Source organism: Homalodisca vitripennis, chromosome 6 (assembly GCF_021130785.1).
Source record: "Homalodisca vitripennis isolate AUS2020 chromosome 6, UT_GWSS_2.1, whole genome shotgun sequence".
NCBI classification, from domain to species: domain Eukaryota; kingdom Metazoa; phylum Arthropoda; class Insecta; order Hemiptera; family Cicadellidae; genus Homalodisca; species Homalodisca vitripennis.
In genome coordinates this window covers 35,477,209-35,494,201 of record NC_060212.1, presented here as the reverse complement: position 1 = coordinate 35,494,201, position 16,993 = coordinate 35,477,209, and the positions used below count along the sequence as shown (strand labels likewise).

The 16,993-nt window shown below is 33.1% G+C and overlaps 1 protein-coding gene across 2 annotated transcripts in view; it reads left to right on the top strand.

Moving 5' to 3' along the window:
• The window catches only part of LOC124364270 (UNC93-like protein MFSD11), a 65,549-nt gene that overhangs the window by 16,407 nt on the left and 32,149 nt on the right, over nucleotides 1-16,993 (top strand). For both annotated transcript variants that reach the window (XM_046819616.1, XM_046819614.1), the window contains exon 2: nucleotides 13,990-14,159. In XM_046819616.1, coding sequence (XP_046675572.1) covers nucleotides 13,990-14,159 — 170 coding nt within the window. The remainder of the gene's footprint in view (nucleotides 1-13,989; nucleotides 14,160-16,993) is intronic.

Genomic DNA, 16,993 nt, shown 5'->3' with positions numbered 1-16,993 from the left:
TGTTGAGAATCAATTACATTTCATATTTTTATTGTGTTTGTGAACATAATTTGTAGATCAAATTTTATAATTTTTTACTTCACTATTTAACTTAACATTCTTACCTATATTTTCTTCAGTAATCATAAATTTTATTACAAAGTTTGTATAAACAAGAACAACTAATCAACAAGGCAAGAATTATTACTCTAATCAATGATGTGGACAGAGAATTCATTGTTAGTTTTTGAGAAAAATAAACACTATGCATTATATTGGAACCTCATGTGTTTGTTTTATAAAGGTGTATGTGCTCTTTTGTCTTAAGTAGAGACCAAGCAAATGGTTGATTTTTAAACTTTCTATTTCAGTATTGCTTGGAGATATCTTCAGGTTGTTACTTCATTTTCATTGTCAGATTGTACAAAAATTATATTTGGTTTAAAATTAACTTTTTCTCATCAGCAATTTTACAGAATTTGATATAAAGATCAAATTTTTACTATTTCTAGGATCATTGAAAGACATATTAGTATAAACTGTATTTCCAGTAAAAATTGTTATTAAAAGGTATTTAAAGACCACATATCAATTATATATTAGTAAAGATAAAATATAACACGGCATTCGTCAAGTATAGTATGTATAGAATATAAGTTAAGAAAAGATACCACGTTTACTAGTTTTTGAAAACTCTTGGTTCTATAGATTTTGCTCTAAAACTTTCAACACAAGTAAAACTATGCAAGACCGTTCAACAACGCTTTTAATGAACAAATATATTAGGGTTTGCATGAGTTTTCCTATTAAATCCCAAAGTAAAATAATTAGTATAATAGAATATTAGGTACTGAAATTTTAGATAAAATCTTATTTTTTTAATATTATTAAGGAATAGAATCATTTGTAAAGCAAATGTTTTACCAGTTTTAAAATTTCTTTTGATTTTCAAACCTTTTAGAATGTTTCAGATTGGATTCCAAACATCTTAATAATAACATAAATACAAAATTGCCTTTTTTTTGTTAGTTTTACTTTCACACGTCAAACTATTCTTGAAACCGATTGTACTAAAATTGTACATGGAAATTCTTACGGTTCCTGGTATGAATATAGCCATATTTTTATTTTGAATATCTCTCCAGGCTACACCCCACTTGTCTTTAAAGTAGTGAAAAATCTCACCTTGGTCTCAAAAGTTGTGAAATATTAATTAAAAGGGTCTGTTAAGGTAATGAACTGCTCTGTGCAAACACAATCAGTGCTCATGTTTTGTTTTATCATAGTACAACCATTTGTTTAATTAACTTAATCAATATTTTCAATTTGTTTACATTCATAGTATCAAAGCATAGAGTATGCTTGATAGTAATAACATTTCTTATTTCAAACTTTTCTATAACTGTCTTTGAGCACAGAGTAAGAAAATATCCGGATAAGAAAATTAATAGTTTTATCAAAAATATATTTGTAACTGTACATTTTAAGTATTAAATACAAAATACAAAGTTACTATCTAACGTTTACTATAAATTTAAAGACCATTATAACACCCGTCTTAGTTTTCTTTTGACAAAAGTAAGCTTCTCTGATCTGAGTTTTATTTTCTTGATTGGGGAAACAGGCAAAATCAACCATAAAACAAAAAATATGACATAAATTAAAATGACCATTACATGACACTTTTGACATACCGTGATCGTAGCAACAAGGCAAACTCAACATTGACATCGAAAATATAATTCAATCGAAACAGAAGTGCTCATATTGTGAAAAGCCTAGGAAATTGTGTGTAAAACCGTGGATAACTAATGCATGAATATCGGTATTCTGTTAAAATGTAATCCAGTATGTAATTTTGTTTGCTTGAAAGGTCAGTAGAGTACCATATGAATACATTGGTAATCTAATGTAATAATATAAAAAATACTGTCTGTGTTGTTTTTCAGGCTATTTATGTTTGCTTCATTAAATCATGCAAATCCCCATAGCAGCTGTGATCGTGAAGTATGTGTAGATAACAATTTTACAATACAGATAACACCAGCCATGGATGTGAGGCGATATAATGGATGTTTCCTAACATTGTCAAAAATAACTCAAGGACAAACCCTTGCAAAATTCTGTTTGATGCAGCCAGCTCTGCTTTGGCATTTATCGGTGATGAAGATGAGTTACTACTTTGGCAATATTGGTGTCTCCGCAATCACTTATTTTACACTTTGAATGTGGCTCAGCAATTCATGACTTCTAAATCAATTTAGAGTGTCATTTAGATTCAAAGTCAAAGTCAAAGTCAAAATATCTTTATTACATTATCTTCAAGATAAGTACAGTGTCATAAAGTTTATCTTAAGAGCTAATGCTGTGGTAACATTTTCCATTTAGTTACAAATTAGAAGTTCTGTCAAAGAATTCGTTTTACAGAATAGAAGGGCCGGTCTTGTAGCCAGATCTTTAGGCGCTGTCCAAAAAGTACTTGTCAGTTTTCTTCATTTCTTCTGGCAAGGCGTTCCACATCTTTGCCCCAGAGTAGCTTGTTTTCTTCTCTGTAGAGCTGAGATGGTGTATAGGTAGGCAGTAGTTGTGAGCATGCCTGGTGTTGTGTTGGTGGGTTTGTGATCCATTGCTTGCTAGTTCGGGCATCTTGATATATACGTGTTTTATTGCCTCTAGGATGTACAAATTGTGTACTGTGAGGATCTTTAAGCTCCTGGAAGGCTTTTCTACAAAGATTCTGTGGATTGTAAGTTGCTCAGAATTCTGATTGCTCTTTTTTGGAGGACAAGGACACGTTGGAGATTACTTGCTGTAGTACCACCCCAGACAGCAATTCCGTATTGTAGATGTGATTCGAAAAGGGCATGGTAGGCTATTTTAGCTGTTGTCATGTCACATAAAATTTTTTATTCGTCTTATCACAAAACAGCCCTGTGCTTAATTTGCTGCAAAGAGAGTCTATGTGTTCTGTCCATGATAGTTTGTCATCCAGAGTAACACCAAGATACTTGGTAGCTGTAGCTTCTTCCAGCTCAGGCAGTCTTCCAGTGTGCTCTTTTCGTCTCCCCAGGACTAGTTTTGCTTGGTTTTGTTTTCATTCACAACAAGGTCATTGTTGTGACAGTATTGAACTGCCATGTTTTAGTGCAATATAACTGTCCACTTCCAGTTGTTCTGCCTTTGGTCTGCCAAGAAGTAGTACAGTGTCATCAGCGTACATTAGAGACTTGCAGTAACCTTGCATATGCTTTAGGGAAGTCATTCGTGTAAAGGATAAACAGAACAGGCCCCAACACTGATCCTTGAGGGACTCCTCTTGTGATTGGCTTCAGTTTGGATCTAATTGATTTTGATTTGCCATTTGCTGAATGTGTTATTTCCACCAGTTGGCTTCTGTTGGTTAGATAGCTGGAGAACCATGATTTTGCACTTCCCTGTATTCCAAGAGCTGTTAATTTCCTTATGAGATAGTCATGATCCAGGCAGTCGAAGGCTTTGCTGTAGTCTAAGAGGATGGCAGTCGATGTGTTTCCCTCTTCTTCTTGGTCAAGTAGGAATTCCACTAAGCTGATCAGTGCTGTGTTAGTCGATTTCCCAGCCAGAAAGCCATGTTGATGTGGTGTCAAAAGCTGATGGAGTGTCAGGTGGTCAAAGAGTCTAGTCAAGACAATTTTCTCAATTATTTTAGAAAAAGTGGGTATTAATGAGATGGGGCGGTAGTTAGCTGCTTGTGTGGGAGAGTCCTTTTTTCGAATTTAGGGTATACATTAGCTTTAGCAATTTTTAGTGCCGAAGGGAAGATACCAGAGTTAAAAGACTTATTGGTGATGTCTACCAGAGGGTCCACAAGTTCATTCTCACATATCTTTAGCAATCTAGAGGATATATCATCGTACCCTGCTGAGGATTTAGGCTGCAGTGATTTGATTATTTTGGAAACTTCTTGCCTGCAAGTTTGTGTCAGTATAAGATTTGGAAGGTCTGTTGAGGGGGCTGGTAAAGATTGTTGTTTGTCTATGTTTCCATTTTTCATAATTGTTTCTTCTGCTGTTGTGGTGAAAAAATTATTCAGATAGTCTGCTATTTCTGATGGGTCTGATGTATCCTGTTCCATTGATGTCAATTTTGGTCAGCTGATTTATTTCTGTTTTAGTTTTCCTTTCTGAGTTGATTATATGCCAAATGGTTTTTGATTTGTTATCAGCCTCAGCAATTTTAGTTATATTGGTGTCTTGCCTTATTTTTCGGAGCTGTAAGTCATATTCCTTTTTTAAAAGGAATGCTCTCCTCTTATGTTCCCTCACTACCGCTTGTGTGGTATAAGTTTTGTGCCCTTAAAAACTGTTGTTTTAATTCTGCTGCAGTTGGATCATTGACTGGATGTTTTTTGTATCTTTGTTGCCTTGTAGTAATTAGTGGACATGTATAGTTTAGTGCCTGTTGAATGGTAGTGTTAAATTTATCATATGCATCATTTGGATTTGTTGTGTTATAGACATCAACCCAGTTTTCTTGTTTCAATGTGTTTTTCAAATTGAATAAATTTCTATTGGTCATATGTCTTTTTGTCATTAAAGTGGATGGTGAGTCCATTTTTATAGCAATTCTGCATATTTGTCCTGTATGGTCAGATATACAGGTGTCTATTACTTGAACATGTCAGTTCCTCTGCCATTAAGTTGGTACAGACACAGTCAATTGATGTTTGAGATGTTGGTGTTTTTCGGGTTGGGGGGAGCTCAACTCTATACATGTTGTGGCTACTAAAGAATGTCTCTTAGCTTGTGGTGGTCAGTATTTTTAGCAAGGCAGTCAATATTTAATATCACCGATAAGTAATGTAGACAGATTCTTTTTTCACTTACATTTCTTTATGCCTATTCTCATGCTGTAGGGTTAGAGTCCACATTATTTAGATGCATACACACAGTTTAAGAATTCTTATGAGTTCACATTCAGGTGTTAGGGCCTGTAAAGGTTCACGAGTTACATCAGTGTAATCAGATATCGCTTGAAGTATATTTTACACTGCCATCAACATAAACAATAGGAAAAAGAATATTGTGGGCACAAGCACCTGCAATGTAGAACCCTGTTGAATTTCCTCAACTTTAATCTGTGAGAGACATAGATGGAGTCTGACCCCATCCAGCCTCTGGGGGGAATTTTGTTCCACCTACTAATAACCCATATGGTTGTCTAATGGATCTCTGTTCTGATGTCCTGAGCAACCGAGATGAAGACCTAACTAAGAGAGGTGGATGGAATCTTGACCCCATGCAGCTTCTGGGAATGTAATTTTGTTCCACCTACTAAAACCTCATATGGCTCTCTTAGGGATCTTTATTCTGATGTCCTGAGCAACCAAAATGAAGACCTAACTGAGAGAGGTGGATCCCCTATCTTCTGATCCCGTGTAGTCCCTAGGGAGGTAATTTTGTTCCACCTACTTATAAGACATAAGGCTATCTCAGAGCACCTTTGTTCTGATGCCCTGAACAACTTAGATAAAGTTTTATCTCACCAAAAACATAGTTTGGCAACCGTCTTAATTATGACTGTCAACCATGAAATAGCCATTCTGTAGCTGCTACAGTAGTAGTAATAGTTTTTAAGGGTAGTAATGATGTTGTTGGGTAGTGGATAAAACAGTGTAATGATTAGTATTTAGTACGATATTTATATGCTTTTGAGGAAAGGTGGGGAGAAATAAAATATTTTACTACTTTTTTCAGTCTACTCATCGTAGCTGTTTTGTTTTCACATCAGTAGTTTGTTTGCCAGCTTTCTCATTGTGAGTAAATTATACCATTTGAATTTATTGTATTATGTAGCATAGTAGAAATAAAAATTGTGTAACAAATAATCTTTAACGTTGCTTCAAACTTTTTGAATAGATAAATTATTTTAAAATCCGATATTATTAAATGAATTCCTTGATTTATTGTATGATGATTTTGTGTATCTAAAACTATTCTATTTTTAAACAAATTTGGTATCAATTGAAAGCTCATACGCTCTAGATGTGCCTTTTGTAGATTTAAAATGCATCACTCTCTAGGGCTCTGTCCAATGGGCTTTTAAAATTCTAATGTTAATCTTACAACAGTATTTTTGTTCACTTAAAAACAGCTGACTAAAACACATATTGTGTTGCTCATCCAGTTATCTTCAATCCATTAACCAATTTAATATCAGCTTACTTCTTTATGATGGTTTACACTCGTACAATATTGCACATTTCAATTAGCAACACATGTTGACTAGTTTGTATTAAACAAATGTATACCTCTTCTGTAGGTATGGCCCCATCATTGAAAAATATAAAATAATTTTTAAAAGTAAAAACAACTATTTGTTACTTATATTTATTAAAAATAAACATACTTTCATGGAAATACAAAATTCTGCACTAAGTGACTGTGTACGTAAAGAAGTCGATATTCCTGCCCACAACGTTGAACTCTTGAGACAAAGTCAGCCCTCAATGGCCGGTTAGATCAGAATGTTAACCTTCACGACAGGCTAACCCCACCTTCGTAACAGGATGACTTCTGTAACAGACTAACCATTTCCATAACAGACTAGCCAGCCGTAACAGGCTAACCACTTCTGTAACAGGCTAACCACTTCTGTAACAGCCTAACCACCTCTGTAACAGGCTAACCACCTCCGTAACAGGCTAACCACCTCCGTAACAGGCTAACCACCTTTGCAACAGGCTAACTACCTTCGTAACAGGTTAACCACCTTCACAACAGGCTAACCACCTTTGCAACAGGCTAACTACCTTTGCAACAGGCTAACTACCTTCGCAACAGGATAACCATCTTCACAACAGGCTAACTACCTTCACAACAGGATAACTACCTTCGCAACAGTATAACCACCTTCACAACAGGCTAACTACCTTCACAACAGGCTAACCACCTTCGCAACAGGCTAACCACTCAACACAGCACTGAACTTGCATGCTGTGTGTGTGTCAGTGACACATAGGTCGTTGTGTCATGTGATCTGAACAGACCATATCAGGTTACAGCGTCACTCATCAGTATCCAACACTGCTTCTGTGCTACCGTCCAATCAGGACTCGATTAAACCGTGAACACCTTGACACCTACAGCATTCACGTGAACAGAATTAATTAAACAGGTGCCTAATTTATAGTCCAGGATAAGAGTGCCACTTGTATTGTATTATCACACGCACACAACCTAGTTTTTTTATATTGATTGAGTAATTCCCGCTTAAAAAGAAATTACCTTTAGCCATGCTAGTTTTGGTGGAGATTAAAATTATAAATGATCATTTATTTTCTCAGATGATATTTTATAGCTTCAATGACACACTTTTGAACAACCATCAGACATATAGATAAATGTGAAATCTGCGTCAGCCAACTACAGGAGGACTGAATTTTTGGCTAAAAATGACTGTCTGCATGTCTCTGTACTTTGTTGGCTGATGGTTATTTAACTATTATTTATCCTTATTATTTTATCCCTGACAATAAGTTTTAAGTGTGTCAATAAATAAATAAATGTGTAAATAAATTTTTTAATTCCAATTTCAATATACAATTTTAGCTTAATAACTCTTCAACTATTGTGACTAAGTAGTTTGAACTAAACCCATTAATTCATTGATTTATGCTAATGTTTTATTTAGTATGTTTCAAAGTTTACTTTAAATTATATATTTTCAAACTGTATATTTTTAATAATAATAATTGTTTGTTTTTTAATTTTTACAGATTTTTTAAACTGTATGCAGTATTTATACATTATCAAAGTGATTTGACTATTCTGTAATAATTATTTGTAATTATTCTCATTCTGCAGTAATAACTACTAACTGATTTTTTAACATTTTTCAATGTTTAAATCAATTAAGTGTGTGTAAATTAGAAAAATAAGTTAACGTTGCCTAGTTAATGAATAATTGTCAATGGCAATAACAATCTTCTTGACAGCAAAATTTTCTTAAAGAGTTGTATTGCTCCAGTTTTCTGGTGCTTGCTTATGAGTAATTAGGTTTGAGAACATTATCTGCCCATTCGTCAAACTCATGACTGTAAAAAAAGTGCCAGGTGCAATTAAGCAAACAATTAAGAAAAGGTAATTTTGTACGCTGTACTAATTGAACCTGCAAATTTCGGTCCTTTTTTATGTGAAATAAAGTGTGAAATTGTTTCCAGCACTTCCAGAGTGATGATGGAACGTGTCAATAAAAGCTCATTTTTCACTGTTTGTCCGCCACCTGAGCTCTGGAGGGTTCCAGTTGATGGCTGGACTGATCATGTCGATACCGTCAGTTTAGGGTTTCACTTCCATCAGCTGGACCATTAAGGTGTCGATATAAATCAAGAACACAAAATATCAATATTGGTAAAATTACTCAATACGAAATTCACACTAAAGCTGTGTACATCGTAGTTCTAAGACACTATAAACATGCACAGGTTAATGTCCTAAACAATAATCAAGACTGGCAAGGTCAGCTATTATCCAAGTCCAAGCAGTAATGATGACATTGGGAAATAGTTTAGTGCTCAAAGTGCCAAATGGCATCTAACTCAGCAATATGAAATGCCTTTTGATACTTGCCACAGCAAACATATTAATTTATATAAAATATTAGACAGCTCAGTAAAATATGTTGAATATTACACAATACGCCTTTATAATAAATTTCCAAATGATTTCAGACCAGAGAATTCTTTAGAGGTCTTAAATAAAAGAATACAAATCCAAAAAAGTAAGAGTTTATTATTTTATAGACGTGTAACTAAATTCTTCACTGAATAACTTTAATCATTTTTGACCAAACATTAGGAAAGCCTATCACATGAGAGCTGCAAAAATGTTTTTTCTGTGTGTCTGTCTGTCCGCATAATATATCGGGAACAATCATGACTGATAGACTTGATATTTTTGCTTCGCTTAAGCTCAGCCAACAAATTATATTTTATGCTTTATTTTTATTTAGAATAGGTGATATTTTTGTATGTTGTTATGTAACAATATGTAAAAAAATAAAAATCTTTAACACATTACGATGCCAGCATAGAATTAGTTTTTATAGTATCACCAGATGGTACATTTCAAGTGCAAATATTTATGCAAGTCTAGCATTCTGTGAATATATGTTTCATCTTCCAGGTAAAACAATGTGTAGGATTCCAAGATGGATGAAATATGTGGTGCAGACAGTTTGGGAATTATAAGAAATCTATTTTTGTTCCCATGAGGTAACGGCCAGCATGTCAGATTGGCAGTTTGTCAAAGTTCTAGCCTTTTCAGACCCGCTGTCTGTCTGTCTGTTCAGTAAGCGGCCTTAATTACATCATGAAGCGTGTAAGCGGCTAGTAACTACAGAATTTCAACTCTAAGTCAGTTCGTTTTCAAGATATTGTGCGGATAGACAGACAGACAGAAATTAAATTTTCCAGCCCCACAATTGATAGGCTTCGCTGATGCTCAGCCAAATAGTAACATTGAGCACATTATTGATTCTCTGTAGTAGTTTACAGAACAGGTGATTGATTGTTCTTGGCACGCCCTTTACACTTTAAAAGATCACTGAACACTGAACTGACATAGTGTGATGGTTACATGAACAAGATTCTTCAATGAGTTATGACTCATTTAGTTTGCTAAATAAGATTTAATAATTAAACAACATAGCTTTGTACCGATTTTCAAACCTGTGACAAAACCTGTGACGTATAGTTTGATTGTACCTTCCTCTCCCCTACATATTTTAGGACTAATTTAAATCCTTGATTATGGAACTCTCAAAAGGTTGTACAATCCGGGGTTAAATGAAAACCATAAGCAATTTTGGTATTAACCCATTTTGGGATCCCCAAGTTAGTTACTTATTTCAAATTGGTCTATATAATTGTGTTTTGTATGTAAACGTCTTTGATATATTTGAAACTTGTGTTAATGAGTACTCGTGTATATTTTTCATATGCTGAAATCTTTTGTTATTTCAGATTTTTTAATGTAAGAATCAACTCTTTGTTAAACAAAAAAATTACTTATGACTGGTGAAATAATGTTTAATTAATTATATCCCATGTAAAGTTTAACAAAATATCACAAATAGTTCATGCCTCAATAATTCCTTTTTCAAAATGTTTGGTTTTTTCAAAGAATGTATAATCTTGGATATAGAATCCAATTAATGTAAACCATAAAGATTTTATGATTATTATTAAAGTCATCTTGTCAGTGTAATCTATTAGTATTTACAAAAACCCTGTACATTTGTAATATATATATCTTGATATCTATCTGAAAAATATGATCTTGGTCTACAAAGCAAAAATTAAAAAAAGGCTTTTTATTAAATTTTTTAAATTAAATGAACCATTAAATGCTTGACATAAAATCATATTTGCAAAAAGATTTGATTTTTACTTTGTTTACAAATGCAATATTGAAATTATGGAATCGCAAGTAAACACAAAATAATCTTTTTCAATACAACAGTGAGAAAACCCAATGTCCAGTGCTTGTTTGTCGAGCCAGGAAAGCCTTCTACAATACAATGGCGAGAAAAGCCAATACCCAGTGTTTGCTTGTAGAGCCAGGAAAGCCTACTACAATACAATGACGAGAAAAGCCAATGCATAACGTTTGCTTGTGAGCCAGGAGATTATCAATAGCAGTCCTCTGGTAGAAGTTTTATTAACTTTGATAACATGGAGCTATTCATAATATGTAGAGCTAAAATTCTTAGTAATCTGCTTTGGATAACATATTTTAAATTTGACTCGTAAAGCTAATGAAATAACCACTGCTGGGATGATTGAGGTATAAAGAAATGATGTCATACTAATGTAATTTTGTTAAGCGTAATAGAGAACATGTTTGTCTTAGTCAGTAATCAGCACACAGCACTAGCTATCTTAGTCACATCATCACTCATGGGTGCAAAAGTACAAAAGTAGCCATTAATTCGGCTGACTACAAACATTTCTCTGACAACAGCTGACTCACATGCTGCACTGCTGCAGTCCTCAGTAGCTCAAGTACAGTCTGGAGCAGAAACAGTAACGTATTCAGGTGTGCGGGGGCGGAGAGAAAAATAATAAAATCTTGTGCCAAGGGTGTAGTTTCATTTATGACTTTGGTTTACGTTTTATTATTTCAATCCTAAATAGGTGGTTAAAATTCAGTTATGGCTATCAAGCGTACATTTTTATTAAATTTAAGAACTTTTAATTAAATTAACTGTATATTACTTTTTTATTTAGTCCAAAGGTGTCGGTTTGGTTACTTCAGGCGCTCCTCATAGTTTAATATGAGTTTGTCTTATTGAAGTTGAGTCAAAGTTAAAATGTCTTTGTCAGACAGAAAGTTAAAGAGCTTAGAACTACTCACATAGAAATTCTTAAATGTTTTGCTGTATGTGCTAAACTTACAAATATTATTTCTGTTACGCTTCAAAAAACCGTAAGATGAAGTATAATCTTTAAGCTAAAGTTAGCCATGTTTTATGTAAATTACTGAAACACAAATACCACATAAACTATTAAAATCTTTAAATTTGTAAAAATGTGTTTACTTTTAGCATTTTTTCAAGCTTCAGTATAGATTTTTCTAATGACCATATTTTGTGAAACAAAAATTGGAGATTTAATTGAATGATAAAGCCATCTAAGCATCTCTTCCTCCACAGAAATAATGTTTTCATACACAAACCAAATAAACTTAGATTATAAACAAGAACCAGAATAGCTTCACTACTTCACAAATTTAAGCACCTCCTCAAAAACTTAATCACTTTCAAGTCTCTTTTCCAAATATTGATAATTGAAGAATAAGTCACTCCACCTCCTTCCTTCTGATTTACAAAGCTACAATCTGCCTTGTTTGAAACAAATGGAAAATGACCATATTAATTTAATAAATATGCGTTGTTAACTCATTTGTATTCACCCATTTATACATTTCTAAAGACTTTTCTGTTAGTTAAGAATTCAAAGTAAATCATAGTTAAAGGTATATATTAGTCCTAGATTCACCACTCACATGGTATTTAAATATCACATTAAAGTACAATTCCTCAATTGTTTGTATGAGTACCTTTATTTATCACTGAGTTTAAACCAATAGTTTTCTGGCTGTTTACACACAACAAAAATAGGTCTCGGGTGGCTTAAAACGCTACCATTTTGCATGTGAGTTGCTATAATGTTTTAATGGTGGTCTCTCAGCCTGTTAAGAGTTTTTTTTCTCTTAGAACAAGAAAATTAGAAATTGCACATAGTCCTAAAAGGACCTTTGTGCTGCTTTTGGAGTGACAGAATATTTTGGATTTGGATAAGTAAGGTTGGGGGTAAGGGCTGCCTCCTGTCAAGATCCATGAAGAAGGATATTGGGCATTAGTCTCAGTCCTGTCTCTATGGAAGAAATGGAAACAAGTGCTGTATCAGCTTCTTCAGTCAAAGCAGGCATTGTGTGGCACGCCCTTATGTCTAGGTTAGCAACAGCCCTTACCATTTAAAGAGCTCCACCAACTCCAACAGTCATCTCTTGCAGTAGACTAGAACTATTTATCCACCCTTGCACCCCGATATCTCAATATTTTCAGTTGGTAATGTGCCGCTCCTGGCCATTTATAGGGTAGCCCAGATTTAAATGACACATTGGTTTTACTATACCCAGTGTAGGTTCAAATGGAAGGTATAAACCAGCCAGAAGTGAATCCTCCTGGGGGACCCATTGCCTGCCTATTGGGAGCTACTCAGGCCCCTCTGTGGACCCAAAACAATTTTTCTCCTAGCTACGGCACTGATTCAGATAACTCTGGCATGAATCCTGAGCAGAGCGTGACTAACTCCACTAATTGATTAGTCTCACAATGCTGCCTTGATAGAGAACGTGAGAGCTTTGAAAACAAGAAACCATTGTTATTTCATCACAGGGACATAACAGTGCTGTTATCTACAACTGATGTTGATGTATTGTGGGTTAGATAGTGTGAGTCATGCTAATCACGTGGTGTTTAGTCATCTCATCCCTTTATTCTCGTTAATTTTGTGTCTCATTATCTAGATCGACCATTAAGGCTATTTTATAATCTATGAAAACCCAATAACTTTTGAGGAAGCATGTCTTCTAACCTACTTTGAAATACATTTGAGTTTCTTTAGCTTACGTATTACAAGAGACGTATTGTGATGGAAACAAATCAAAGTTTTAATTTCAGTAAAAGTATCTGTTTTGGAATTTTCATTCCTGTTATAAAAATTGTTTACAAAAAAGTTTATATTAACTTTGTGAGTGTCTTTATTTTTTGTTCAAGCATCTGCCAAAACCAAACAAATAAGTAAAACTTTACTAAATTTGGTCTTTGGAGGCAGTTGGTAAATACTCAGTGTGTTTAAAATGTAATTTTTCATTTCTACCAAAACACTGTATTGTAGGTAAAAATGTTTTAATATTTAATCAAAGACGTTTTGATTAAATTGATAGCATCTATAGCTGATTTGATGCTTAATGAAGAGACGTACTATGCATATCTGTAATAATTCTTGTAAAGAGGTAAACAACATTTAATTTTAATATAGACATGAAGTACAACTAAAAACTGTTTCAAATTTACTCATAGGAGGCTGACCTGTGCAACTTTCATTTATGTTAATATAAACTTTAGACTCTGCAGACAGATCAGTATAGATAGCTTTAAGATAACAATAGAAAATTATTATCTTTACCTGATGATGCTATCAGGGAAAAGAGCAATGGAATGTAATTTTTGAAGTTTTTGTGTTTCATCGTAATTGAGGGACTAGAAACTTTGTTACATTATCTTCAGTTTTGTCACTATATGTTTTGAGAAATCTTTTTGAGATCCACATGAACAGCCAAAGTGATTCTAGGGTTGCTCTATTTGTTCTTCAGGATCTTACTCTGGCTAGCTCCGTCCATCATCAGCTTCACCAGTGACCTGACAAATCTCCCTGCTATTGATAGTGTATATTTGTTCCAGAAACCTTTCTTGGCCAGTGCGACAGAGGATGATCCCACATTCACAGCCGACGGTTACGTGGCTCTCGGGATCTTGTACTTGTTCTTCGGGATCTCACTCTGGCTAGCTCCGTCCATCATCAGTCTCATCGGACCGCGCGTTGCTCTAGCTGTCAGCTCTCTAGGCTATAGGTAAATAGGTAAATGCTGACATCTCACATTATTTCTTGAAGAATGAGAAAAGTTTCAATTCTTTCATGAATTTTAGATTGATAATTTGGTCCAATTGACTCCATACCTTTAAGTTTGATTTGGTCCAGAATATCGAAGATCATAACCAGTATTTCTTCTAAAGTCAGTAGTTAATACACAGCATATTTCTGGATCAATAAAAAATAAAAACTTGGAGATAAGTTTGTAAATAACATTGTTGTTGATGTTTTTATGAAGTTAATGCAAATCCTCTATTTTATAAAAACAAATTTGGAAGTTATATGAACTATAAAAATTATGAGTAATTTAAAAAAAGATAATTCAGTCAAGGGCATTTTTTAAATAAAAACATATTTGTCAAACTTGAACAGCACAGTAATAAGTACAGTTTATTACAGAAAAATTATGTTCATAATTCCAAATACTTAACAGGAGAGTAAACGGTAGCACTTACGTGTAAAAATGTTATTGACATGTACAATATTAAATTGTGTAATCATTGTTCTCTAGTAAATATTTTAAAACTTTCTAAATAATTTTTTAATTTCTAAAATCTAATTTAAATTTTGTTACTTACATTAAATATTATACTTTTTATTTGTGTTTTGTTCCTTGAATTAATCCAGTGTGTAGAATACTCCTGGACAACAAAAACTGATAAAGTTTCCTTTTGAATACATAGTTACGGTATTGATTTCTAATTTTATGTATTCAGAAGTGATTGTAATGGAAGGATTGTATACATAAATTTAATGTGTTGCTGAGGTCTGGGGATGTGATTATATTGTGTGTTGTGATTGTGGTATAATTTGACTCATTTTTATAATAGAACGTTTTTATAAATAAATGTAGTCTCTGTTGGTGAGGTCTGGGGATTTTATTATATTGTGTGTTGTGATTGTGGTATAATCTGACTCATTTTTATAATAGAACGTTTTTATAAATAAATGTAGTCTCTGTTGGTGAGATCTGAGGATTTGATTACATTATGTGTTGTGGTTGTGGTATAAGCCTAAGCTTAGATTAAATACTTTCTTCCAATTTATTAAGTATTTAAAAGTCATTAAGTAATTGAGAATTTTATGTTTCATACACGGTCTGATACATCTATGCTTTTGTCAAAACAATATAACTTTTTAAACTAAATATAGTTGACCTATGTAAATGCTAATCTATGATTATATGTCAAAGATTTCTTGCATTCCTTGAATATTAAAATTTAATCTGTTATTAGATACTACAAATTAATTGTTTAAGGTTTGAGATAAGAAATTGTAACCATTTTTAAGTTTATTTGCATTGTGTGATATATTCCTGATTTTTTTCAAAATGTTCCAAATTGAATTTTTCCTAAATAAATATTTTTCTCTTGTTAGTCGTTGTTAGTTACGTACAGTCCATCGGTCACCAAAACTGGTGGGTGGTATGGGTTGCGCAGTCATGATCACTTCGTAGAAGTAATACCTGAATTGCATACATTTTAGAACCCGAGGTCGTTCACTTTCTCTTGAGTTTCTTATTCCACCTGATAAGTTATAGAGGTAAAAACTACTTACATGGTTACATGAAACACTGTTACTTAAAACTATGTAAGTTAAAAAAATCTAAAAACCTATTTTTAAAATGTAAAAAATAAGAAATGAAATAATTTTTTTAACTTATTATTTTAACACTGCAGAGAATAAAAAAAACTTATTATCACAAATATTTGTTTACACAAAGTAAAAAAATCTTGTTTAATGTAAAAATTATTTCATGCATTTTGTTAAAATATTTATTGAGCTATGATATCCATGAAATATACATGATTAACAGTGTTGTCATATCAAACTGTGTGTTCATTGACCTTGTAATCTACTGTAGTAGCCAACTTGGCTACAACTACCTCATTCATACTGAAAATTAAACTTATAATTATAAGTATTTAATCTGTGTGTAATTTTTTTGTATTTATGTTTGTTTTAAAATCTCTAATAGGAATAAAATTGATACTTTTATCAGCAAAGTCTATGGTAGCACATACAGAAAACAATTGTTATGCATACTGTATTTTTAATGTTATACAGGGTGTTTATAAACTCTTTATCAAGACAAGCAAAAAATTTAATAAAAAGGGGGGTCAGAAATGCTTAGTTTACTGTCTGTCTACATGTGTCTTCTTTTTAGATTATTATTATTTCAAAAACCAGTTAAAAGAAAAAACTTAGTTTCGGCACAATTATCTTGTTGTTTCAAAATGTTGAAGGATTGAAATTTTGAAGCTTAGTACTGTAAAAAGTAATAAGATTCTGAAAGTTCTTAAAGAATAATAAATGTTGCAAAATTTAAATAAAAAATATTTTGACACCTAGATTATAAAAACTGGTTTGTAAATAATGTAGATATCAGATTTTAACTGTTTTAATGCATGGACAAAATGTTATTGTTTGCATGTTTATTACATCATTAACCATATTAATGGAGTTCATGTTGGTGTAACACATAACGAAATAGAAGTAAACTGTTGCAAATTTTACCCTACTAGTAGTTACAAAAATGGAGGTTGAGGACTAGATTCTTTGACTTGTCAACAACATTGTCCACACAACCTACCACACGGTTGGTTCTCAATGGCAAGCCTTTTCAACCTTAACCTGCTTTGTTTAGTTCATATCTGACAACAGTGTTTTCACTGCCATCACCTGGGTTGACAGCCAGTTCTGTAGTGTTCACAGGCCTCATATGACATTTCCCTTAGCTGCAGCCATACAGACAGATATACAGATATGAGTGCGATGTTTTGCAGTCATCAGAGTTAGACAGTTCCTTTTGCT